Source organism: Opisthocomus hoazin, chromosome 6, assembly GCF_030867145.1.
Source record: "Opisthocomus hoazin isolate bOpiHoa1 chromosome 6, bOpiHoa1.hap1, whole genome shotgun sequence".
NCBI classification, from domain to species: Eukaryota; Metazoa; Chordata; class Aves; order Opisthocomiformes; family Opisthocomidae; genus Opisthocomus; species Opisthocomus hoazin.
In genome coordinates, this window is record NC_134419.1 from 77,053,378 (window position 1) to 77,080,210 (window position 26,833).

Sequence of the window (26,833 nt, forward strand, 5' to 3'; positions counted from 1 at the left end):
AACTTCCTGCATGTTCTTCCCTGGTTGGCTGTTGTCAATTGGCCAAAATCAAACTAGGCTGGTTCAGCCAGCCATTCTGCTTTTGATAATGTGTGAAAATGGAACAAATGTGGTTCCCTGTGAAAGTTACAGAGCCAATTTATAGCTCTTCTGCATCTTGAGAAACTGGAACTGTCTAACTAATGGTGAAAGAAATTTCATAGTCTTGTTAAGAGTGATCACAGAAGTGGAATGAGGGGCAAAACCAAAAAGCAGCATTACCTTTCAGTATGGATGTTTGTTAAATAGTTGGATGAGTTGATTTCAGAGTGTTTATAAATAGGAGGCTTCAGTCCTGTGCTGGGCAAGCAGATTCACACTAAGTCAACTAGTTAGTGAAATTTAAGAGTTTGCGGATATTCATGATCTGTTTTGGGAGATGTGCATTTTTGAGCAGGGTAATGTTTCTCAGGGCTTTATGTATTTTTCCGATGTATTTTAGATACTGTGTTTGTCAAATAGAGGCTGGCAGTTTAATCTCTGTCTCTAGTGTTGGTAGTAAAAAGCTGATCACAAAAGTATAACTTTAGACACTTACACATCATGTATTTGATTGGATTATCTCAGAATGTTAGGGGTTGGAAGGGACCTCTGTGGGTCATCTGGTCCAACCCGCCTGCCGAAGCAGGGTCACCCAGAGCAGGCTGCACAGGACCTTGTCCAAGCGGGTCTGGAATATCTCCAGAGAAGGAGACACCACAACCTCCCTGGGCAGCCTGGGCCAGGGCTCCGTCACCCTCAGAGTGAAGAAGTTATTCCTCCTGTTCAGCTGGAACTTCCTGTGCTTCAGTTTGTGCCCATTGCCCCTTGTCCTGTCGCTGGGCACCACTGAAAAGAGCTTGGCCCCATCCTCCTGACACCCACCCTGCAGATATTTATGGGCATTTCTAAGGTCCCCTCTCAGCCTTCTCTTCTCCAGGCTGAACAAGCCCAGCTCCCTCAGCCTCTCCTCATAGGAGAGATGCTCCAGTCCCCTCATCATCCTCGTAGCCCTCCGCTGGACTGTCTCCAGTAGCTCCTCAACTTTCTTGAACTGAGGAGCCCAGAACTGGACACAGCACTGCAGGTGGGGCCTCTAGGGCAGTGTAGAGGGGAAGGAGAACCTCCCTCGACCTGCTGGCCACACTCCTCCTAATGCACCCCAGGATCCCATTGGCCTTCTTGGCAACCAGGGCACACTGCTGGCTCATGGTTAACCTGTCATCCACCAGGACACCCAGGTCCCTCTCTGCAGAGCTGCTCTCCAGCAGGTCAGCCCCAGCCTGTACTGGTGCCTGGGGTTGTTCCTCCCCAGGTGCAGGACCCTGCACTTGCCCTTGTTGAACCTCATCAGGTTCCTCTCTGCCCAGCTCTCCAGCCTGTCCAGGTCTTGCTGAATGGCAGCACAGCCTGCCGGTGTACCCACCCCTCCTCCCAGTTTTGTGTCATCAGCAAACTTGCTGGGGGTACATTCTGACTCTTCATCCAGGTCATTGATGAAGAAGTTGAATAAAACTGGGTCCAGTACTGACCCCTGAGGGACACCACTAGTTACCAGCCTCCAACTAGACTCAGCGCCGCTGATGGCAACCCTCTGAGCTCTGCCATTCAGCCAGTTCTCAGTCCACCTCACTGACCACTCATCCAGCCCACACTTTCTGAGCTTCCCTAGGAGGATGTTATGGGAGACATTGTTGAAAGCCTTGCTGAAGTCGAGGTAGACAACATCCACTGCTCTCCCCTCATCTACCCAGCCAGTCATGCCATCGTAGAAAGCTATCAGGTTGGTCAAGCATGGTTTCCACTTGGTGAATCCGTGTTTACTCCTGCTGAACTTCTTTTCCTCCACTTGCTTAGCGATGACCTCCAGAATGAGTTCCTCCGTTATCTTTCCCGGGATGGAGGTGAGGCTGACCGGCCTGTAGTTCCCTTATAGTAATACCTGGTTTAACTTGAAGGAATGATCAGTACATTGAAGTGTTCTGTTTTAATAGATTGTGATTTAAAAAGGCCTTAATGAGGGTGGATGAAGATACAAGGATGAGTCTGTTGCAATATGTAGACCAGTTTTAGAAAATGTAAATAAGAAGTAAAAAGAAATGACAGCTGCTAAAATGAAATAATCCAGCTTGCTTAATGCCTTAAGCTCTTTGAAAAACTGCTCTCCGTTTTGGTGTAAAAAAAAAAAAAAAAATTAATTTCTCTAATTTCACATAGCTGTCTTAACAAACACTAAGTATTTCTGATTTTCTTAATTTCAACAAAACTTAAAATACATTTTAGAATGTCTTGAAATTGGTTCTGAGCACTTCCAAGGATATCTTTGGAAAACTTGTAGAATGTCAGAATGATTTTGTTAATTAACTGTAGGTTGTTACACCTGGTAATGTTTAGCTAGATTCTTCTTATGGTGAAGAAAAAGCTTTCAAAGACTTAATAAACTTTGGAGAAAGGGATCTCTGCTGTCACACTGCGTTTGTCTTAACTTGTAATATTTTCTGAATAGCTTTGGGATGGCGTATGACTTCATTGACTCAGTTGGAAATGATGTCGATGTTGTGTCTGATTCAGAGGTATGTACAACATTCAAGTTCCATTATTTGAACCCTTATGCTGTATAAATACTGTCATGGTTTCTGTCATCTTTGTGCCTGTTGAGGAAAAGTAAAGATCCACTAGTGAAACACAAGCAGATCACCTAACTTTTGCTCTGTCATTTAAAGGAGTTGTGATCACCGAGTAAGAAATGCATAGATAACATCATATTTCCTGTGGATTTCTACAAATAATCATCAGCTAAAATATGCAGTTTAGTGAATGCGGCACCTCAGTCTTGCAATGGAGTTGTCTTGTGTGTTTGAAATTTGGTTATTTTGATGTAAATTATTACTCTCAAGATGTATTTTTCTACTCTTACCTAGAAGAGATAGCCCCCTTCTAACTTCCTTCTTCTTTGCTGTGATTTTTGCCGGCTATTTTTGGTGCTGGTAATATCTGCAGAATTCAGATGAAGCTGTTCCGAAGAGAAAACATCTGTGTTTGATAGACTTTTAGTCAGACTTGGATCTCTGTCCAGATTACTCTGGGTATCTGACAGAGTATTGGTATTCATCTGGTGAAGACCAAAGTTCTAAATTTCAAACTATCTAGTTGCATTTTTTTGTTGTTTTTGATGATACTTGGTTGTGATGATCTGAAGAGAGATCAGGTTTAAACCATGTGTGTGGTTGATACTGATCACTTGGTCTCTTTCTCACTGTCATTCGGGTTCTCTGACCTCAACAAATGCAACTTCTTGCGAAATGGTTTTCCTAAAATCACTGGCATTGTAACGTTTTATTTGCCTACCCGTGCCTCTCCAGTGTTAGTACTGTATTATTTGCTTACAATTTCCTGAGAATTGTCTTGCAAAGCAGTATAATTATATGGAATATGATCTCTGTTCTCTTTTCTTCTGCAAGAATATTAAAAAACTCCTGAAGATACCTTACAGCAAGTCCCATGTGAGCATGGCAGTACATCGCATTGGGCGGACTCTTTTGTTGGATGAGCTAGATATTCAAGAACTCTTCATGAGATCATCTCAGGTTAACCGTTTGTCTTTTGTTAACTGTGTTGTATGGTCAGAAGGCATTATTTCAAGAATTATGTAGCTAGCAAGAAAGCGTGTATGTATCAAAATTCCTGAGACCAATATGCGAGTACAAAAGACACTGTATTCTGCAGCAATCTGTTTACCCACGAACTGCATGAGATGCCCCGTATTTATGGTATTGTAGGATTAGAATTGCATGTCCCAGATTCCTGTAATTACTTCAGTATTTCTATACTAGTTTATTAATTTTGTTATTGCTGTTTGTTATTGCGTAATCTCTTAGCAGGTATCTGACTTTCTAATCAGGTCAACTTTTCAGTGAGAATATAACTTCTCTAGAAGATACGTTGTCAATAAATGACCAATTCAGGGCTTTAGCTGTGAAGTTATTTTCTGCTTTTGGGGTTTGAGGGTTTTTTTGCTGTTGTGGAAGAGTATTCGTAAGTTAATAAGGCACTTGGTTTACTTTGTAGATGCTTCTTGACATTGATTTCCTATTTATGATATTGCCTAGACAGGGGACTGGACATGGCTGAAAGAGTTTTATCAAAGGCTGATTGATCAGAAGTGGCAACGAAAAAAGAAGAGTAAAGAACATTGGTACCAGAAGGCCATACTTTCTAAATTTTTGTATTACAGGTAACCTTATGTCTGCATGAATCTTGAATTCTGTACCCCTCGCTTTTGCCTGGTTTCTTGCCTTGAAGTAAATGTTAAAATTCCGTTATGGTCTGTCTTATTTACTGGTTTATACTTATGTAGAGAAAACTGAGGGAGGAAATCACATGTAAATGTTTTTAACAGGAATTGAAGCATTTGAAGTGTTAAAGTATAAAATAAACAGGGTGACTTAATTAATGGCATGTCTCAGTATTCCTTCTGAGAACTGGATTTGAGGGAAGAACAGTGTATAACATGCAAGGTAGATTGTGACACCTGCTGTAATATTGTACGAGCTTGAGCAGCTTGTCAATATAGCAATCTTTTAGGGTATTAGCAAAGTTGTTCTTTGAGACCAGTGCATCAGATCTAACAATTCTGAAAAGGATTCTGTTTGCATATTGTCAACTGAAATTTTTAATGTTACTTTGTCAGCATTAATGGTGATGGAGCTGCTCAGCCCGTTCCTTCCACTTCAGAACAGCACCAAGAGGGTCCTGTTTCAGGTGAGAGTGATGAAGCAGGAAGGGCCTCCTGGCCAGCTCCTTTTGAAATGCCTTCTTCATTATCTGAAGATACAGGTGCCTCTAACCAGGTTAGTGTATATGATGTTTTAAATAACACTTTAGTTCTTGCGGAGACGTGTATATTGAAAGGTTTTCAGAGGTCCTGCTGCAGTACTCTGCGGAAAGAAACGAAGAAAGGCATTAGGAGGACTTGGCAGTACATGTGCTTTAGCTTATGCCAGTGTTTCAGAGCTCCAGATGTCAGAATTATCTTTTTCTGTCACCGTAATATTAAATACATATTTATCTATGCATTTTTGAGAAACAAAAGTTTGGCTAGGAGTAGTCATCAATAACTTTACCAAAAAGTAGGAAAATCTGTTATTCAGAGAGTGTGTTTGGAAGCCTAAGGTTTTGGCCTTTTGTTTGGTGTTTTTTGTTTTTTTTTTTGAATCTGCTGTTAAAATCAATCTGTTGCGGCCTTGAATTTATTAGGTGAAGAGGAAGATGAAGATCTACGAACATGTTTGCAAAACAGTTACGCAACACTTACAAGTACTTGCTATGAGATTACACAAGTGGAAGGCAGAGATGTTTATAGCAATTATACAATAAACTATGATTAGTATTGGGCCCTAATCAGGGTTTCGGTCTGTGGCTAAGCTTATTTATGTAAACTGTTAATTCCTGTGGTTTTCTGAGTAATATAATACAGTAATTGATCAAATTTTTGAGAAGTCGTAAGATCTGTTGTACTCAAGTCTATAGTAATATAATAATGATGCTGTAGTTATGCTGAGACAGTATTACAAACTGGCATGCCAAATGACTGGGTCAGCTAACTTATGAAGGCTCTAACCTACTTTATCTATAAAAGTGTAACTGTATGTGTTGTGGTGTACTAATATTCTAAAGTGGAGAAATATTTCGGTACTTGAAAGCTTTTAGAAAAAGAACTACTTCTCTTGTCTGCCTTCTTGAGGAACTGTTACCTAATACAACAGACTTTTGTCGTAAAGAAGTTGTTGTCCACTTGTACAGGATCTTTTTCTTTAATTTACAAATAAGACATCAGGATAGAGGTTTTGCTTCCGGAGACTGATCATCTGGTGCTGACCCCTGGGGTAATAAAGTGTTTCTGTGAAACATTTCTGATTTCTTTCTGAAGCCTCTGAGAATAATAAAGTACAAAATTTTGGTAGTAGCTACAGATAAGAAGCATTCTAGTCACTGACTCGAGGCTTTTTGTGGTTTAATACTCATTGAAAGATGTTAGAGGTAAAGGTTTTTCCCTTGTGTGCTTTTGTTGTTCAGATTTTTTTTTAATGGCCTAACTTTACCTCAGCAGCAGAATCACTCCTTATCCTTGTGCTTTTCACAGGGAAGTGTGCCTCTTGAACCCTCATATATAGTGGGGCATGTGGCCTCAGCCCCCAAAGAACAAAACCTGACTACTTTGTTCAATGACGGGGAAAACAGTCAGGTATGCTATATGTGAAGTTTGAGCTCAAACACTGAACCCCCAATTTAATCAAACATTTTAAAATTTGGTCTAAATTGGAACCAAAAGCAAACCTAAGCTCCCCGTAGAAGTAGCTTTTGTGGCATCTGTGATCTCAGTCTTTTAAGTTAATGTGAATGCGTAGCATAGTTTATTCTGTGCTGTCTTTTATTTGCTGCTTTTGCTTCTTGCTTTCTCATAGTTCTGCAGAGTGTCATAGAGAACATGTTTTATAACAGTGATTTATAGACCCATTTTTTTCTTTTAATGAAGGGACTTAAAAATGACTTTGTTCGTAATATCTTATGGACCTTTGAAGATATCCACATGTTAGTAGGATCAAATATGCCTATATTTGGAGGGGGGAGATACCCTGCTGTGAGCTTGCGTCTCAGGTGAGTTTTGAAGTTGATAATATAGACATGCCAGCCAGGACTGACTTCTTGCTTTGCTTCCTGTTTAGCTACCTGTGTTTTGTTTGGAAATTAAGAGTAACTTTTACCTGCAGTTTAAAGAATAAAATTCATTCTTTCAACTTAAATGATGATGGCATTGTAAAGCACTGGAAAATGGGAACAGTCCCATAGCCATGCTGCTGTGCTGGGACTTGAGATGCTCGGCCGCTTTTTCTGGCTCTGTAACTAAATGTCTGTCTGAGAGCAGTGACGGTTTGCAACCTTTCCTGACTTCAGCGTGAACGTTGAGGGTTAAAACACTTCTGTATATCTAGTCCTTAATTTCATTCTATTGCCATTTTTGTAAAAGAGGGCAGTAATATTTCTCCTACTGGGATTCTGAATTTCAGTAACTGCTAGTTGGGCAGAAGTACTTAAAATTTGTGACTATAGCTGTTCTGAGCTCTGACTTGCTGTTCACTAACAGTTGATCACTTGATTACCAGTCTTCTGTTCCCATCTGTGCATAGGCAAATAATGAGCAAAAACCGGAAACTCATTTGGTATATTTATCATCCTTTTAAGACACTGCTAGGAATGAACAGTACCTTGCTTTCCAAGGAATTTTGGAAGGTCTGGGAGAAGGTTTGCACTATAACTAGTTGCAGCTATTACTGCTATTCCTTTAGAACTTCCTGAGTACTTGTTATCTTGGTAATAGTGTGACTTCTGAAGCTTGTTAAAGTTTCAGTAGGCAAAAGCTCAAAACTGCAGAGGGAACGTGAATGTATTTGGTGGGAGAGATCAGTACATCTGGTTTGTTTGATATAATTATTTGCTTGTTTCTTTATAGCAATTCACAAATAATTGTTTTAGTATCCATCCACTCTCAGGTGACACAAATATAAATCCCATTATATCCTTAATATTTTCTGAAGAGTAAATAAAGACTAAAGTAACACTGGAAATGTTTGGTTTTAGGGATAACAACAAGCCAATAAATGTGCTAACAGGAATTGACTATTGGTTGGACAACTTAATATGCAATGTACCCGAGCTTGTGATGTGCTTTCATGTTAATGGAATTGTTCAGGTAAGTCTGGCTCTTTGCATTATGCTTAGTTCATCCATTCTTCAGTTTCTGAAATGGCTCCAGTTGCAACAGCTCTCTTTCTAATCTTACTGTTCTGACAAAAAGATTATAAAAATCCTTTATTGCAGAATGAGGAGCATCTACACAGCTTGGAAGAGTCATCCAAAAATAATGTTCTCTCTTTTTTTTTTTTTTTTTTTTCCTTCCCTTCCATGCATGCAAGATTCCTTCTTCCCCCAATGTGTGAATGAAGGCAAAAATTAAAAATGTAGCAGCAGAAATACATCAGTTTCTTGCATCTTAAAATCTGTAGTGTTCGCTTCCCAACACAGATGTGTGCTTTTAAATATTTTTGTTTGCATTTACAATAGACCACACATACCAGCTGAGTTTCTGTTGGCACCAACTGCATGCTACCGGGTGCTAGGCTGACTAGGTGTCACTGAAGTAATACTTAGATGTTGCACCTTCTCCACTTTCCCACCTCTTTCTCTCTGTTTACTTCCCCAGGTTTGTCATAGAAGTGAGTCCTCTTTCATTGAGTGGTGTAAGCAAGCAAGATGTGCTTGCTTTTAAAGTAAATTCTAGAAATTAACTTGATTTATCATGACTCTGTATCATAATAGTAGCCTTTGTTTCTTTTAGCAGTTGATAGAGACACTGATCTACAGATTTTTGGGGGTTAAGGGGCAGAAAACCCTCCTAATCTTGAGTTTTAACATATATTCCTTGCAGAAGTATGAAATGATTAAAACTGAAGATATTCCGAACTTGGAAAACTCTAATTTTTCTACCAAAGTGATAAAAGATATTGCTCAAAATATCTTATCTTTTCTGAAATCAAATTGCACCAAAGAAGGACATACTTATTGGCTATTTAAGGGTAAGCAGATTTAGATCAATTTAAAAATATTCATGTTACGTGTTATGTTGATTAATGAAAGGTCTTAACTTTCAGCAAGTGGGAGTGATATAGTAAAGCTCTACGACCTAACCACCCTTTGTGAAGAGACAGAAGACAAATACCAAAACCCTTTTACAATGCCAGTGGCAATTCTTCTATACAAGTGAGTTTTCATAATTTTTGTTGTAATACTTGATTGTTGGTGTGGTTGTAGTTGTTAAGAATACAGATGAAAAATTATGATGAAATGAAAATGCATGAAATGAACATCTTTTTACACATAAGCTTGGTAAGCCTCAGTCCCACTAAATCAAAACAGACTTTCTCCTTTTCACCATTTCTTCATGTAAACTACACTCTTGCTGAGTAAGTCTTGTAGACCCATCATAAAGTTTGGGAGATCTATGTTTGCAGTAGTGCTCTTTAAAGCTTTTTTTCTTCTAGCACAAAGAAATTATCCAGGGATTTAGTGTTTTGTTTAACTTTCTTTCAGAGTTGCTTGCAATATGATGCTGAAGAAAAACCAGAACAAGAAACACTATGGCACTATCAGAACGTTGCTCCTGAATTGCCTTAAGTTACTGGACAATGGCAGACATCCTCAGGTAAGAATGACGTGTTTTCTTGTAGCTTTGTGTAGATGTAATGGAAATGCTATCATCGTAATGCACCTGGATATGTTTTGTGTGGTACTTCCTCCTCCCTCTGCAAGGGAGAGGATTTAAATTTATTTATAAACTTAGCAATTGATTTATGTTTAAAGAAACCCTAGGGGGTTTTTTTAATTAGTAACCTTCACTGACTTTCATTGCTACACAAGTCTTCTGTCCTGCTCTAAAAAGGAACTTTTCATTGTATTTGCTCTTTTGTTCTCATTTACAAAGAGCCCTTTTGTGTTTGGAAGCTGTACAGACACCAAAGCAGATCTTAGCTAGGCATTGTAAGATGTGAATAGAAGAAAAAACATTTTTACTCTGAAGGTGGCTGAATGTTGGGAGAGGTCAAGCAGAGAGGTTATAGTGTCCATCCTTTGAGATAACTCAAAGCTTCACTGGACATGGTCCTGAGCAACCTGCTTTGAGCAAGGGGTTTGGGCTAGGCAGTCTCCAGAGGTCCCTGCCAGGCTCAGCTCTTCTGTGGTAGGTGGGAACCTCCAGAACCTCAAACTCTTGATCTGTTCATTAGACCATTGTATTGGCCACCGGTACCTTGATGCTCTGCACTTGTCAGAAGCAGTAAGAAAAGTAATGAAAAGATGAAGCTGTATTGACCTCCTTTATTTCAGATACTTGATTCTGGTTCTTTTCTAAGAAAAACAGGAATTGAGTTGCTCTGAAAGGGAAGTAATTGATTAAACATTAAGGAGGTGAAGAAGGTGTATCTCTTGAGTATTACTGCTGCCAGATGTGCTAGCTTCCTTTCTAATTGCAGAAGATAATGGAGTGTGCTGCTTTCTCATTGGGATTTTGACTGAGGCTATTCACAACCTCCTCCTTGTCTTAAATTGAGAAATATGTCGGTTCATAATGGACTAAGGGAGTATCGATGTGTTTGACCAAAGAAAGAAACTGGGATACCGCAAAAGGCTTGGAGGGTGATGGGGCAGGAGCTGCTTTATTCAGGCTATGGTACACTAACATGGTAACTTGACATTTTCACTATTTATAGGCAACGCATCATAAATTTCAAAAAGAAATATCTATACTGACACTTAAATCTGATCCAAAGATTAACTTAATTTACATGTAAGTGGTCTAGATTTAAGCTGTTTTCAACTGAAAATTGATCCCAAAAATGTGATGTGAAAAATCTGGTTTGTATTTAAAATGGATTAACAAGAGGAGACATAGCTTATATAAACTGAATTAAGTGTTTTGCAGATTTCTTCTAAAGCTGTGGGAAGCTCTCAAAATCCCACTAAAAGGTCTTGAAAGTTATTTTTTGCTTGCTTAAGATCCTTCTCTCCTCTGCCTCTTGTGATCTACATGCTTTTAGAACAGGTAATACTCCTTTTTTACCAGTTAGTTTTTATTCTTTTCTAAACTTCATCAGGCTTGAATCCTTTTCCTATATGGAATTTTTAACTTCATAAGGAACTTTTTAGTAGGGCAGGAGAGAGTGCTTATTTGAGTGGGTAATTGAATTCATACTCCTGCACAGTGGTGGCCTCCTTTGCCTTCTCAGCAGTTGTATATCAGTTCAGAAAACAGCCTGGTAGAACAACTAATTTTCTGGGATTTTTTTTAAATTTTTTTTTTTCAACACCTCTGCAAAAAGCCCTCCAAAAATACACAAGAAGTGGAAGATGTTGTTTGGTTTGCAGTTCAGACAAATGTTTCATGCCAAAGGTTGCTGTTCTGGTGGAAAGGTACTTAGCATAGCTTACATGATATGGCAGTGCTACTGCGGAGAGCTTTTATCTCAGTTTCTCTCTGAATGGAATTGCTGGACTGTGTTCTGGTCCGGTCGCACTAGACTCCAGCAGAACCAAGAGCTAGAACGTGCCCTCGATTACCAGGACAGGAGCTGTAAGTAACCGTGCTGTCCCAAACGGAGGGCTCAGTGGCGTTAAATATGATCTCTTTTTTTGAACAGTCAGAAGTAGAGAGGATGTTGGGAAGCAGGAGGAGGGAATGTGGGCACAATTTGTGACTGATTTCTTAATTCCCCTCCCCAGCCACTCTGTTGCTATGTTTTAGAAATTACTCTTGACACTTTTTTTATATTCAGAATGTTCAGGAAATAGAATGCAGGAGTTGGTATCCCCAAGGTGAATTTCAGGAGAGTGAATTGCAAGTCCTGCACTTGACACTCACTTGCTGTTGAGGAAAAAGAGGCGTCGTGAAAGCAAGAGATTCAACTGTAGGAATATGTTGTAGACCTTACGCCCTGTGATAATCACTCTGTGTGCACATGAAGCAATAATGCAAGTCTCTTGGCAGTCAGAACCTTCTTAGGGTGCCTAGATCCAAAAGTTGAAGCCTGAAAAGTTGAAGCTGTTACTTAGTGTTTGGATACTCCTGGAGGTAGACAAGAGTTGGTAATTTAAGGTGCGATTGAAGCACTTGGTATAAAATTGTTCATTCCAATGCAGGGTCCAGGTGCCCAAAAGCAGGTCACTTTAAGGCATGTATGTGTATTTGGTGTGTTTGTGTGGGGTTTTTTTTTTAGACTGAATCTGATCCAAATTTCTTAGCAGATGACTCATCTCTTAGTGTTGAAATTCTTCATGACAGGAGTGTGAGAACTGTCTGAACAAGAGTTCAGTCTCCAAGTAAATTGAGGTAGAAAGAAAAGGGCGGAACATTGATTGTAAGGATTATTCTTGTGTTGTTCTCACTGGCTTAATTATTAGGTGTGTCAGTGGTTGCCAAATAACCTTTGCTCTAAGCACTTCGGCTCGTGAAGTTAGAGGGGAAAAAAGTGTGTGTATGTATGTGTGCCTATAGTGTGTGCACACACTTCTCATCTTGCTGTCTTAGTCTTTGATGTGAGCGTTGTGTGGTGCAGTCTGCTGCTGGCCTGGGCTGGCTTTCAGGCGTCCGTGTTCCTTTTCTTTGGAGTGGAACAGGGAGGGTTACAGAGCGACGTGCGCAGGGCTGCGTAGTACTGTTAGGCAAGAAATGGGGTTGGACTTCTCTACGTCTTGCCTCACTGCTTTTTATTTCTGTGTAAAACCACACTGAAGGACGGGGGATTGCTGCTTGTTTTAGGCTATCACCAGCGTGCGTTGTATTTCTCCTGACTCACTGTATAGTTTTATTTGCTTTCTCACTATAAAAAGCAAGCTACAGTTACTGCTACAGGTATATGCTGTTTGTGCCCTGGTGCCCTGTTTGACCTCTGGAGTTTCAGTTTGAATCTCTTTATTTATTGAGTTGTCAGTTCTGGTGGTTTTCTTGTTTTTGAGAAGTTGAAATTGATTTCTTCATGCTCTAAACTTTTAGTACTGTGAATGCTGCTGCTGCTAAAGGGTAGCTTTTAAATGCTTGTATCCAGTATCTCCTCCGTTGTCAATATGTTTTGAAACTCTGGCAGTGTATAATGTTAAAGTACACGATGAATAAACTGAAGAAGCAGGAAGGAGTGAAATGCAGACTGCTTGATGCCGAGCCCTGCCAGAACATAGCTTTCATTACTTCCTCATTTTTCTCCATGCAGCAGCAGTCTAGAGAAGAGAAAGGGTAAATACCTCCTTACCATCAACTAAGAAGATAGCTGCTGGTTTTTTTTTTTCTTATGGCAGATTTTACCTTTCTTGCCTGAAATAGAACAAAAGTGAAGAAGGTAGAAGCTTCTCTGGAATGCAGCTAGCTGCAGTTTGAGAGAATCCATAAAACTCAAAAGATGCTAATAAACAAGGAGTTTGTTAGGGTTGTGCTCAAAAGATGTAAATAGGGTGATGAAGAGATGCTCTTATTTATTTTTCTTTTAAACCAAACCCCCCAGACGAAAGCATCATGGGCTATGGTGGTCTATATTCCCAGTTTTTGCCTTTATGCTCTCACTTGCAAAACAAGAGGTGAAAACCTTGTAAGCTGGGGGTTAAAACCAAGGGTGGGCAAGCTTGATTGCAGGAGCTGTGTGCACATATGTGGATAGTTGATAAGATGCTGTCTCCAGCCATTTGCTTCTTAAATATTGATAAAAATCAGGGCTCAAAAGCATGGTCATACAGTGTGTGTGTATGTGTGTGTACAGGCTGTATTTACAGCTGATCAAATACCTACTTGCATGTACTGTTTATTCCTTATTTTAAGACAAACTGAATTGATGTTGCCTCTTAAAAAGAACATTTAACTTGAAAACAAATTAAATTTTTTTTTCTTATTTAAAAAGATTATTGCTTCAGCAAACTACATGTTATCAGAGCTTTTTCAGTTGGATGAACCTAAAAAAGAAGACAGTACGGACTTCCCTATAAATGGAAATTCTGATGAAAGCTATAGCGAGGAAGAAGAAGAAATGCCAGACAGTGATGAAAACGGTTCTTACAGTAACAGTTCTGATCCACCAGATGACAATAAAGCAGTGGCTATAATCAAATCCGTTGGAGAGTTATCAGTACCAGAAAAATACAAGTCTGTTCATCGAATACGTGTAAGTGAAGTTCTGGATTTTTTTAAGGGTTTTCTTGAAAGATTCGGTTCACGTGCAAGGTTTATTATTGAAAATTGGTTACCTGTTAGTTTTGTCTTCAGGTTAACTGAAGCATGAGGCAGTAGGGAAACAAAATTTTCATGAGCTGCTCATAAAATTTGAGGTCATTGAATTTTACAGTGTAGCACAGTTAATGTAGCTTTTCCTCTACCGTCTTGCACGTGTGGTTTATGGCATGAGTCTGCATGGCTGGCTAGAGGAAAATTATTCCTGTCATGGCAGCAGAGAAAACATTGCCAGCTGTGGCCATGTGTAAGAGCTGTAAATGACCACAAGTTTGTGTGGATACCTAGGTTATTGTAGTGTGGTTGTTTTTTTTTTTTTTCTGGAGTAATATTAACACTTGTGGCTTTCTCTGAGAGCATCAGCTACTTCATATCCACATAGTCTTTGATTTCCCTCTTTGATTTGTCTTTCCAAGGTAACTGGTCAGAATACAGCAATTTGATTTCCTTGAAATTTTGGTAATGGCTAATTTTAAAAGAGAGATGAAACTTTACTCTGCACATATGTGTGTGTTGTGTCAAAGGGGACAGCTGGGTGCATAGTCATAGTATTCCTGAAACTGACATACATGTGCTTAATCAACGAATTGGCAGAAGTGTAATATTGCTACCTTCATCGTGCTTTCTGTGCGTTATTATTGAAACAAAATAGAGGAATACGAGAAGCCACGAAGATCAGCGAGGAAACTGTTCGTAGCATTTTACTTTTCTTCTGATGTTTTACTTGTCTTACCTGTATAGAGATATGGTTATGAAATGACTCTCACTGGTCAAAAGCTAAACCTTTTTTCTAACATCTGTGCTGAGTAGCAAAGAACAAGATTTCCTAAAAAAAATTTGTAACTCTTATTGCTATCTTAATTTCTAACACTTCAGGGTCCATCAGGTGAAAAATAAAACAACCTGTACAGGTGCAGAAGCACTCCATTTCCCGTTTCTTCTGCCCCTTCTACTCTACCCCAGAAGAACACAAAGTACAACCCCCCAAAAAACGCCCAAGACACTGAGTTGTTCAGAGGTGACGAAAGTGCAGCTCTGATGTATAGGCTGAAGAAAATATTTCTGCAGAGTATTTAATCTGCCTGTCTTCCTGGCTCTGTGTTGCCAACCAGCTGTGGATGCTTTTGTAATTCTTATTAGGGAATGGAGTTGTCTCATCTCTTCTCCTCTTTGCGTTGTCTCTGGCATTACCAGGAGAGACCCAGTGTAGACGACTGGGTATGTGAATTGCTGTCTGGGATAAAGGAAAGAAATACTGCGATACTTTATTATAGAGTTCAGATGTTTCAGTAACAGGTTATCTTAGTGCTATCTCTTATTGGAAGAGAGATTTTTCCTGTGAGGAAAGGCTGGGCGAGCTGGGGCTGTTCAGCCTGGAGAAGAGCAGGCTCCGGGCAGACCTTATTGCAGCCTGCCAGTACTTGAAGCGGGCCTATATGCAAGATGGGGACAGGCTTTTTAGCAGGGCATGTAATGATAGCACAAGAGGTGATGGTTTTAAACTAAAAGAGGGGAGATTTAGGCTGGATATAAGGAAGACATTTTTTACAGTGAGGGTGGCGAGGCCCCATCCCTGGGAATATTCCAGGCCAGGTTGGACCGGGCTCTGAGCAACCTGGTCCAGCTGAAGATGTCCCTGCTCATGGCAGGGGAGGTTGCACTAGTTGGCATTTAAATGTCCCTTCCAGCGTAATCCATTCTATGATTTGCATCTTCTAGCCAGTAACTTTGACATTTTGTGTGTTGAACATTTATTCTCTTTTCATTGCTTCCCTGCTGCCCTGCTCCCTGAAGCCGAGCTGTGCGTTTCCCATCTGCCATGGCACTGAGGAGCGCTGCAGGCTAGTGCTCAGCTACGTCCTGGAGGTAACTTTATCATCAACTTTCTAATGACATTTCACCTAGTACCCAGTGCTTGGTGTCTTCTGTATGTGCTGAATAGTGCTTTCAGGGTGAATTAAATTATTTCTTCTTCTTGCAGGGCTTGAAGTCTGTTGACAGCAGTGTTAAAAAAGAGGGTGACCTTCCTGCAGCTGACCCCAGCACACCAATCCCATTGAAATATGAAGATGAATCCACCAGTGGTGGTCCCGAGTGTCTGGAAAAACAGATGGCATTATTTTTAGACAAAAGTAAGTTGTATTGTTGTGCAAATAACACCTTCCCAGTGCCAACACAAACTGCTGCTACTTTATTTTGATTGTCAAAACAGTGTACTTCTAAGTCACCAATTACGCTATTGCCTAAGCAGAAGTAGTATACTGAAAATTGGAGAACAGTCTGTTTCTTTTTAAATATGAAAACAATAGCTCATCTGGGGTATTTTGCATATCAAAGCGTCTTTTATTAGTAAACACATAATGTTACTGGACCTTATTTAGATGTGAGTTGCCGATGACTTCCGTTAGGGCTTAGTATTTGGGGGTTTGGTGAGGGGGGTTGTTTTTAAAACAGTCTTCATTCTTTTTTTCTGACTTGGAAGTTTTGTGGAAGAACTTGCTTCTGGTAGGTTTTTCTCCTACATTATGCTTGCTGCTGAATTGCATATGAAACGTCGACTACGATTTTGTTTTCTTTCCTGTAACTCTACATTTGTGGAAGGAAGCAGCAAATAAAAGATGCTTTGTTTGCTTAAATACTCAAACTTGAGAAGTTTCAGACTGTAGTCTGTCTGTTTTCTTTTTATCTGGAATGCCATTAAATGGGATAGGAGAGACTCTTCTGAAAATTATAGAGTTCTCTGCAGGGTGAGAAGCCCTGTAAGCATGACCCAGCAAGAAATTTAAGCCTTGCATATTTTTACAGTTTTTCATTCTTTCCTTTCTCCTCCATTCCCTGTATGAAAATCTCTAAATAATAAGCCAGTTCTGTTTTGAGTTTTTCATTTAAGTGTTCTCACGTCTCTCTTCCAGTTTTATGATTGTCTCTTGAATGTCAGTGACCTGGAGACGTACGCATGCTTGCTTAGTTTTTACCAGACATGTGACCACAGAATTTTAACACCTCCATCAGAAAGTTACATTAGGCTTGCACGAATTCTGCACAGTCCTGTTAATATGGACTGTGAGACTAATTTTTACCATGATCTACTGAGAAACAGTAGATTTTATGCTGGTTTCGGCTCTCCTGCAGCCAGGCTCTATGTTCTGCCTTCACAATTTGGAACTGATGACACATTGCAGCTGCTTGCCAGCTGGCAAGGAGGGTGTCCACATGTGAACTTTTTCTGTTTAGAAACAAGTGTTTCCTGGGTGATGTGGGAGGTAAATATTGCACAGATCAGAAAAAAAATATTTTAGTTGACTTCTGGAGCTGTGCTGGAGTTCTTCCCTGAAGTAGCAATGGTGTTACTTGTTTGAGTTGTAAGGATTTAATTGGACCTAGAGACAAACAGTTCAAACAAAAGGGAGAAACTTTTGCTTCTCCAGTATGTGGGTTTGTTTTCTGTGATGCAAATTACGTCGTTTCTCTGCTACATGTGTATTTTTACATATAGAAAGGACAAGTGCTCCTAATTCTTGAAGAGAAGTACTTCTGAGTAGTATCTAGATACAGTATAGGTGTGATCAGTGTCTTTAACTGCATGAGATGTTGCTGTATCAGATTTGTCTTTGTCCTAACATAAACATGTAGTTCTTCTAGTACTTACTAAAGATAATGGGCTTGCAAGTCAGGCCTTGTAGGTCCACCTGTAAGCAAGAGACTCATTTTTGTATGCAAATGTTGTTAGGACAGAATCTGTCCTTTTGGTATGCCTGAAGTCAGTGGCCTGTTCTTTCTGGTTCCATAACCACTGCAGCATTGAAGGAGGAACCTGCATAATCTTATGCTGAGAATGTCTTGAAACTAGCGTGAGAAGGATGTTGGTTTTCCTTGTGGGAAGGACCAGGTTATCCAGTTTCTTCTGTGCTGGAGGCTAAACCCACGGATGGAGGCTTTTGCACTTTGAAACTGTTCATACAGGAACAGAGCATGTATCTAAGGGTTTGGTGGAGAACGTGACAAATTATGCCTGTGGTTTTCTTGTTTTTTTTCTACTGCAACCTAATGGAATAGTTTTGGCCACTGCATCCGCATTTCAGGAGCTGCTCAGAGCATGAGAGGGCAGCTGCATGGTCACTGTGCTCGCTGTATTCGAACACCTGGCCGTCAGGTGGAGTACATGGAAAAAGTTCCAAGTGTTGGGTGCTTTTTGCAGATGAAAAATGTAGTGGCAGACAAGTTGGCATAACTCTACTTGTGCAGAGCTGTAATGAGGCAATTTACATTCTGCCTGTATGCTGATGGACTTGTGTCTGACCTCAGGCATATGTTACGGAGATGAGATTTACTGATGAGGTTCTGCTTGTGTTACAGTGGGCTCGTTTCAGAAGGATAAGCATTCCAGTCAGTCGGGAATGATTCCTGGATCGTGGCAGTATAAAATGAAACTCCAGCTCATTCTGAAATCGTCAAAGGCTTATTACGTCCTATCTGATGCTGCTATGATTCTACAGAAATATGGGAGAGCGTTACGATACATCAAGCTGGCTTTACAGTGCCACGGTAAGTTGCTAGAAGGTATTTGTGATCTGTGCCATTGCCTGTATATACCTTTCACGATATCACACGCTTCTGTTGTGCATGATTTACCCTTGTGGCATGCAGTGGCAAGTGTGACTACCGGGTGTTTAGTTGAACTAGGTGTCCTAGCTCATTATTTTGGAGGGAAGTCTGGGGTAAGAATAACTCTCGTCTCTGTTTGGTAGAAAGGTGCTCCCATTTTGACGCAGTGGGAAACTTAGAGTGCAGATTTGGAGCTTCAGAGCACTGAAGTTGGGAGAGTCGGTGCTGGTGCCAAGCCCAAAACAGTGTTCTGTGGCCTAAGTGCTGTCGCTGCAGAGAGATGGTTTTTCCCCTGGAAATGCCAGTTTCATTTAAATGTATTCCTGACTCTGAAATACCAAACTTGTTCATCGGCTGAATTGGATGCTCCCCTAACATTAAATATATCTTCCAAGTATTTCCAAGGAAAATGAAGGAAGTACAGTCAGGCTGTGTAGGATATTACTACAATAATGAGAATAAGTAATTGAAAAATGCTATTAGTACCATAGTGCTGCGATTTTGCTTCCCTGTTTGTAGGGCTTGGGGCAGGAGGAGGCTTATAGAGCAGGAACACTTGATCTTGACACAAAGCATCAATATGCTCATCGATAACACATTCTTCAGCTTTCAGCCTTTTAAAGGCTTGAGAATGAAGTTTAAACTGAGCCTTCTGGAAATTAATTTTTCAGGCTATATCTCACGAGTTATTTTGTGGAAAGTCAGTTTTCCTTTTGTCAAATGAGATTAGCATTTGTAATTACCAGATTCAGTGCACATGTTGAACAACATAGTTGCTGTTTTGAAACTGTCAGCTGCGTAGAGCAACTGTGACTTTAGAATCTCTTAGTTCGTCTTAGAAGAACATGTGTTGTCTGCATGCAGAGAATGAGTGTGACAGGTAACATAAAAACCAATTATATTGTCAGTCTGCGTCAAACCTTTTGACGTTTAATTCTTTTCTTCCCTCTGCTCCCTCATCTGTGTAATTTTTTTTTTCCAAATAGATACCTACTGTTGTCTCTGCGCCAGCATGCTTCCTGAAGTAGTAGTATTTCTTTGTCAGTGTTTAACCCTTTGTGGAGATATCCAATTAATGCTTGCTCAAAATGCAAACAACAGAGCGGCATATCTGGAAGAATATAATTACCAGACAAAAGAAGATCAGGAAATATTACACAGTCTTCACAGAGAATCCAGGTGCCAAGGTATGATGCTGAGACAAGATAACTGCCATAATTCGGTTATATGACAGACATAAGTAATTTCATTGTGCTTCCTCCAAACCCCGCACCAGTATTATTTCTGGAGGAGGGTTTATTACGCTTCAGTTCTCTTTTCTTCAGAGCAAGCTTATTGTGCCTGTCACACGCAGGGAGGCTGTCAAGGTATTGTATGACTTGCCTGAAGCCGTAAAATAACTAAAGACTGTAATTGTTTAAGTAATGGGTAAATTTTGCTTTTCTGTAGAAGTTGTGGGACCATTCTGACATGGGTCTGATACTTAGTCTGGAGGGGAATGCCCAAAATGATGACCGTGGCAGATTTAAGTTTGTCTGGAAATACTGTTTGATATGCAGGCTTTGCGTTTTGTTTTCTAGTGTTTGCCTGGGCAACTGACTTGTCTACGGACTTGGAATGCCAACTTTCCGTCAGCTGTAAATGTTATGAAGCAGCACATGAAATTTTACTTTTCAGTAATTTAAAAAACCAAAATCCGGAGCAGCGTGTACAGGTACTAAAGAGGATGGGTAATATCAGGAACGAGATCGGAGTGTTTTACATGAACCAGGCGGCTGCGGTGCAGACTGAGAGAGTGGGCAAGTATTCTTTCTTCACTTTTTGCTATTTCACGGAGTTACAACAACGATCATGTGATCACGTTCACTAGCAGTGCGGGAAACCTGGAGTATTTCTGATTATAAGGAGTACATTTGAAGAACTTCAATGTCAGTTAGAAATATTTGGCTACAGTAGACTACTGTGTCTTGTACACTGTACTTAACTGAGCCTAAACTGAATAATGGAATCTAGCTTTGGAGATTTTCTTCTAAAGTGTGTACAATGCCCTCAGAAACATGATAGAAAGTTGAAACCAACACTGTGATAGAAGGGAGGGCATGTTGCTTGCTTGATGTGTTTGGTTTAGCTCAGTATGAACAAGCGTAAGCTTAATTTTGAACATAAGAATAGTTTTAGTGAAGTCAGTCTATGAATTTTTGGTAAGTAAATCCTTGGAGGCTTTGCTTTCAGGATTTTTTGGGGTTTGTTTTTTTTTTAGGGGGGGATGGTGGTGTTTTTCTGTGTTTTTTTGGGGGAAAATGGAGGTTGCCTAAGCTTCCTTTTTTGACAGTTTTTTGTAAGCAAAACCAGTAACGTCTCTTCTACAAGTAAGAGTTATATAAAACTAGAAGAAAATAGATGTTGGTGGCTTTTACTTTTGTCATACTGGAAGTTTATAGAAGTAACTGCAGTACCCTGAATGTTACTGTGGGGAGAAAAACTACCTGTGTTTTATCCCGTTAATTTCTCCTGTTTTTTGTGTGTCACGTTACCACAATTCTTTTGAAATATCGTATGTGTAATTGTGCACTCTAGGTATTAAGACTGGGGTTTTCCTAAGGGTATTTTCTATGAATGGGGTCTCCAGAATCATTTACCACCCTTAAATTCTAAAAGGTCGTTTACGAGAAAAAGAACATAATGGAAATGTTTGAGTGTCTTTTAAGAGTCTGAATAAGATGGTGAGCCTTGTGTCTTAACCCTAGTGAGTAAAACTGTATCGACGACGGAGCAGCAACTCTGGAAGAAAAGCTTCTCGTGCTTTGAAGAAGGAATTCAGAATTTTGAGGCGATTGATGATGCGACCAACGCCGCTCTCCTGCTGTGCAACACGGGGAGGCTGATGCGAATTTGCGCTCAAGCGCACTGTGCAACCGAAGGCGACTTCAAAAGAGAGTTTTCCCCAGAAGAGGCCCTGTATTATAATAAGGTAACACCATACTGTTCTTAGAATAGCCCATGCCCTAATATGCCTTTTGCTGTAGAATACTTGTAAATATCTTTGTAAGTATCTGTAAGACTTGACGTAATAACTTGGGATACCTCTCCTGCTTTCATACCGTCCTAATCTGCACTGTATAAGCTTCAGTGTTGTTGAGGTTTGATTCCCTTGCTCTGATACATAAAGCGCTGTGATGTTCAGTAACAGACTGCAGTACCGCATGCAAGGGAGCTAGAAATGTGTGGTCAGCATTAAAATTATGACTGAAATGGGCATAAAGAAAATACTGAAGAAGACTCGGAGATTTTTGGAATGCTTCCTTGAGAATGAGTGAAGGGAAATTAAATTCTAGTTGCTATAAATACAGGCAGTAACTCTGTATGTGTATTATTCTGTCATTTGTAGGCTATTGACTACTACCTGAAGGCGTTAAGATCGCTAGGTAAGAGAGACGTGCATCCAGCTGTTTGGGATTCTGTGAACTGGGAGCTGTCTACTACGTATTTCACTATGGCAACTCTACAGCAGGATTATGCTCCATTGTCTAGAAAGGCTCAGGAACAGGTAATAAAGAGCGTTTATGACATCTTGGAAAAAAAAAAAAGCTCTTATCTTCCTGAAAAACTGAACAGTGAACAAAATTGATATTGGAATAGCTTCTAAACCTCTATTAGATTGCAAAACTTCTGTAAAGTATTTCCTGCAAACCATAAAATGTTTCGTCATTTGCTTTTTTAAAGATTTTGCCAAATGAAAAGATGGTGCCACAAACAGTGTTTTAGCCCTTGCGCTTGCACGTAGTAGTGTACTAGTTTCAAAGTAACCACCCTACATCTTTTTGTTTTATTTTGTAGATAGAGAAGGAAGTTAGTGAAGCCATGATGAAGTCCTTGAAATACTGTGATGTTGATACAGTGTCTGCCCGACAGCCTCTCTGCCAGTACCGGGCTGCGACCATCCACCACAGGCTTGCTTCCATGTACCACAGTTGCCTGAGAAACCAGGTATTAGTACAGACGGTTTTGTTCTTCTGCAGAGGTTCCATGTGTCTCCAGCGTGTGCGCAGAGTGATATTTATCCTTCTACCTGTAGCTGGGATATAGTTATCTAAACGATTTAACCAAAGAACTGTGAGGTGGTTTGTTTGCAAATCATTGTGAAATATAATCTTACTTTGAAGAGCAGCCTGTCCTTTATAGACTATATTGAGCTTTATGGCTCTGTCTGTTCTAAGTAGCTCTCACAACAGAAGCTGTTGATGATAAATGTTTTCTTTGGCTTGGGTTTGCATCCAGGCCACCCTTCTGCTACTTCAGCAGCCAGGCTTCTGTTAGAGCATTAGCACAGGATGTATTAAAGCCTTAGTGCAGACGTGCGTATCGCTTTCTGATTTTTTTTTTTCCCAAATTATTATTCTTTATGGTTAACTTGGTTCTACTTGGTGTGAATTTGTTAGCATTAGCTGTGAGGGCTACGAGGATGGTGAGGGGACTGGAGCATCTCCCCTACGAGGAGAGGTTGAGGGAACTGGTCTTGTTCAGCCTGAAGAAGAGAAGGCTGCGAGGGGACCTTATAAATGCCTACAAATATCTGAAGGGTGGGTGTCAGGAGGATGGGGCCAAGCTCTTTTCAGTGGTGCCCAGTGACAGGACAAGGGGCAATGGGCACAAACTGAGGCACAGGAAGCTCCAGCTGAACATGAGGAAGAACTTCTTCCCTCTGAGGGTGACGGAGCACTGGAACAGGCTGCCCAGGGAGGTTGTGGAGTCTCCTTCTCTGGAGATATTCAAGACCCGCCTGGACAAGGTCCTGTGCAGCCTGCTGTAGGTGACCCTGCTTCGGCAGGGGGGTTGGACTAGATGACCCACAGAGGTCCCTTCCAACCCCTACTATTCTGTGATTCTGTGATTCTGTGAAATTGCAGTAGTTTCCAAGACGGCAGGCTGGTGATGTGTTCTAGAACCGTGCAGGCATTCAGATGAACCATTATGAAATGAGCTGGGGAACAATTGTTGGTACCTCCTCTGCCAACGCATGCAGGTTTTTTTCTAATGTTTTCCTCATGAACATACGAAGTGCCTGGGGTTTACGATGTGCCCTACTTTGAGCGCAGGTTGGTGATGAACATTTGAGGAAACAGCACCGAGTACTTGCTGATCTTCATTATAGCAAAGCAGTACGACTCTTCCAACTCCTGAAGGACGCGCCCTGCGAGTTCCTTCGTGTGCAGCTGGAAAGAGTGGCGTTTGCAGAATTCCAGATGGCGAGTAAGTCTGGCTCTGTCTTACTGCAACAGCTTTCCAAACTACCATGACCTATTTAATTTAATTTTCAGATAACTTTGTATGTGAGAGCAGGAGTAATCTGCTTCTTGGAGCAGAATTTTCTTTGAGAGAATAGACATTTTTATCTTACTGATTTTCAATTGACCAGGAACAGCATGTGCTTTGCTTGTGAGCAGTCTTGAAATCTTTGGATGGAAGAAAAAGTGCAATCCATAACACAAGCTGTCTGTCCTGCATTTTGACTTTTTTCTTTTTTTTTTTTTTTTTTTTTTTTGAAGGTCAGAACAGCAGTGCTGGGAAATTAAAGACTTTGTTCGGGGCCCTAGATATCATGGTGAAGACCAAGGGTGCGTTTCAGCTCATCGGAAAGGAGCTTGTGGCAGAAAGCGAACAGGTAATCGGAAAAGCGGTGTGGTTGTCTGCTGCCTTGGATCGCTTGCATTCACGTAGAACTGGTCATTTGGCAGTGATGGTACTGGTACTGCTTGGTTGCTTTTCAGTAGAGCTAGTTGGTTAGATAGGTTGAAACCCTGTCCACCCTATTGCAGTTCACTTTTAGCCTTTCAGTGGATTTAAATAAAAAAAAATAGAGCACACCCTTCATCCAGAAGTGGACTAAAACCTGTTTGTATATGGATGTATGTGGAGTGACTGAGTGAGTGGGGTTCTGTGCAACCCCATTATCCCTTAAAAGTCATCTTAACTTAAGAATGTGTGTACAGTATAAACGGGAATTCTCTCTGTGTAGTATACTTGATATTGAAATGTTAAATTGTGGAAGGTTATCTGTAGCCAGGGTTAATAGGTTCTTGATGCCTAAGTAAAGAATTACTTGCATTATGTGCCGACGTGTGTTCATCCCTTGCTGGCAATTTGAGCAACAGATTCAGTAGTCAAGTCCACATTCCCCTGATGTTTTCATAACTAAATACTCCAACATATATGTACAACATATGCAATCGGCATGATTTGTGCACGGTGTGGATTTGAGCCAGCTACTGAAGCCTCGTAAACAGGGTGCAGCGCGGCTGTGACATCGGCGCTGCTCCTGGGAAGAGTGCGCTCGCCGGCAAGCGTGGCTGTCGCCGTAACCCTGCCGCGGTGGCATTCAATGAAGTGGCTTCTGTTGTCTCTCTTCTTGCAGATAAGCCAGGGTGAAAGCACTGCTGAGAACATGCCACCCAGTGATTCCTCTGCCGGCCTTAACAAAGAAGAAGTGTTGAAACTGCTTGGTATTTTTGAGTCCAGAATGTCATTCCTTCTCCTCCAATCCATTAAATTGTTAACTTCAACCAAAAAAAAAATTGGGTGAGTTGAACCTTGGTCTGTGCATGTAGGTGTGATTCTCATCCGTAAATACGTACAAACTACATGCTCCTAAGTGTGCAAGGAGGTGTGATATTTGTTCTTTTATATTGGTGACTCTTCTGTGGGGAGAAGGAGCGGAGATAACACCTGGATCATCTAAACTTTGAGCATTTTCTGTGGTTCTGTGTGTAGTTGAGGGAATGACCAAGAAACATCTTTACTGAGTGTGTCTGGGCAGCGTTTTTGTCTCCTCTTTCCTGATAGCAGTCCAGGACTGAGCAGGGACAAAAAAAAGCCAGGCTGGGATGGCTCTGTTCACACAGGAGAACAGAAGTTCGTAATCACCGTCTGAAAAGCACGGTACAGTTCTGAATCACTGATGCTTTATCGTGCTCTGCGATACCTAACTTACCCTTCAGAGGGTATAAATCCTATGTCCTTCATGGGTATTAATGCACACACAAAGCAGTTTCACTTGTACTGCTGTAGTTTTGCTGGCATGCTTCCCACTTTTTTTTTTTAACCGAATGGTTTGTTCGGAGAAGGAGGTACAGGTATGTGATGTCTTGTGTCTTAACAGACGTTGGGTCTTCATCTGTGACAGAGCATCTGAACGTTAATGGGGGAGAAAGTCCTGCATACTGCTGATCTTTTGACACGTCTTGATGATGAAACATACCAGTGACAGCATAGTTTAGCAAGCAAAATATTTCAGAATAGGTGCAGGGACGTCAGTAATGCTGTAAATAGAGAGGGATGCACGTGGGGAAGGTGCTGGGGTTAAAGAACTCTCTAACACCTCGTGGAATGCAGTGAGAAAATAATCTTCTGCCTTGCTGCTGGGATGCAGAGTAAATGTGGCTTCTCCTTTTTCCGTTGACCTTGAAGCGTTGTTGGGATTCGGTGCGGCAGCGCGGTTCCTTACACGGCTGCTGCTGCTGGTTAGATCTGAATGCGCGTGGTGGTGCTTGTGGATCCAGAAGATACCCTCTATTCCCTCAGCAGCTAATGAGCGTGTCTGCAGAAGCTACAGCAGCACACTGTTGCTGTTTATAATGTTATATCAAGTTAATATACGAAACGGTGTCATTAGTTCTAGAGAATTCTTTTATTGTTGGAAGCCGTGTCAGTAGTTTTTTCCGATGGAAGCACTGCTGATGCCAAGTGCTATTTTGCTAAAAGTCAGCTGTGAAAGGAATTCATTCTGCGCAGTAAGAGGTCTTATAGTAGGAGACTGGTAAATAGAAAAATGTGAGACGAGAAGAAAGCCGTGTGCTGTCTCAGCCAGGGCTTAGGTGTGTTGTTCGGTGCTTTCGCTCTGTAGAGAAGAGCTTCCACAAGGTGGCAATCCGAATATGGGAAATGTGGAGGACTGAAGCAGCATTCGTATGTGACCAAGTAGATACCCATATTACAAGATAACAGAACTAAAACAAATGTACTCGGTTACTTGGACAAGTGTTGTAAAAGGAAAAAAAAATGTTTTAAAAAAACCAACCCAACACCTTCTTGTTTTGTGGGTTTTTTCTCCCCTGTTTACTGTCTCGTCACTGGCTCTGTTGAATGGGGTTGTGTACTGGAGATGCCATACAGGGAACGTGTTTCAGGGTGAACGTGGGGAAGTGGGAGCCTTGCTGCAACATGTTAAATTCGCTTCTTAAACAATGGTGGATTGAGGCTGAGCTTAAAACGTACCTTTTGCTTAACCTTCCTCGGTACCTTGCGCACAGCTTGCATACGTGTCCTCGGTTCTGCTTTGTAGCAGGAGGTAACGTCCGCCTGCTTTAATAAGAGCCTGAAAAGGGTGGTAGTGGG

At 40.8% G+C, this 26,833-nt stretch overlaps 1 protein-coding gene across 1 annotated transcript in view; it reads left to right on the forward strand.

The window, feature by feature from the left end:
- Nucleotides 1–26,833, forward strand: part of EDRF1 (erythroid differentiation regulatory factor 1) — a 30,523-nt gene that overhangs the window by 1,386 nt on the left and 2,304 nt on the right. Inside the window, exons 3-24 of the mRNA XM_075423913.1 lie at nt 2,525–2,591; nt 3,480–3,605; nt 4,128–4,252; nt 4,709–4,868; nt 6,161–6,262; nt 6,554–6,675; nt 7,657–7,768; nt 8,504–8,651; nt 8,727–8,835; nt 9,166–9,277; nt 13,512–13,772; nt 15,632–15,703; nt 15,819–15,969; nt 18,194–18,382; nt 19,429–19,629; nt 20,023–20,241; nt 21,190–21,413; nt 21,831–21,989; nt 22,280–22,429; nt 23,539–23,692; nt 23,989–24,104; nt 24,855–25,018. Coding sequence (XP_075280028.1) covers nt 2,525–2,591; nt 3,480–3,605; nt 4,128–4,252; nt 4,709–4,868; nt 6,161–6,262; nt 6,554–6,675; nt 7,657–7,768; nt 8,504–8,651; nt 8,727–8,835; nt 9,166–9,277; nt 13,512–13,772; nt 15,632–15,703; nt 15,819–15,969; nt 18,194–18,382; nt 19,429–19,629; nt 20,023–20,241; nt 21,190–21,413; nt 21,831–21,989; nt 22,280–22,429; nt 23,539–23,692; nt 23,989–24,104; nt 24,855–25,018 — 3,243 coding nt within the window. The remainder of the gene's footprint in view (nt 1–2,524; nt 2,592–3,479; nt 3,606–4,127; nt 4,253–4,708; nt 4,869–6,160; nt 6,263–6,553; nt 6,676–7,656; nt 7,769–8,503; nt 8,652–8,726; nt 8,836–9,165; nt 9,278–13,511; nt 13,773–15,631; nt 15,704–15,818; nt 15,970–18,193; nt 18,383–19,428; nt 19,630–20,022; nt 20,242–21,189; nt 21,414–21,830; nt 21,990–22,279; nt 22,430–23,538; nt 23,693–23,988; nt 24,105–24,854; nt 25,019–26,833) is intronic.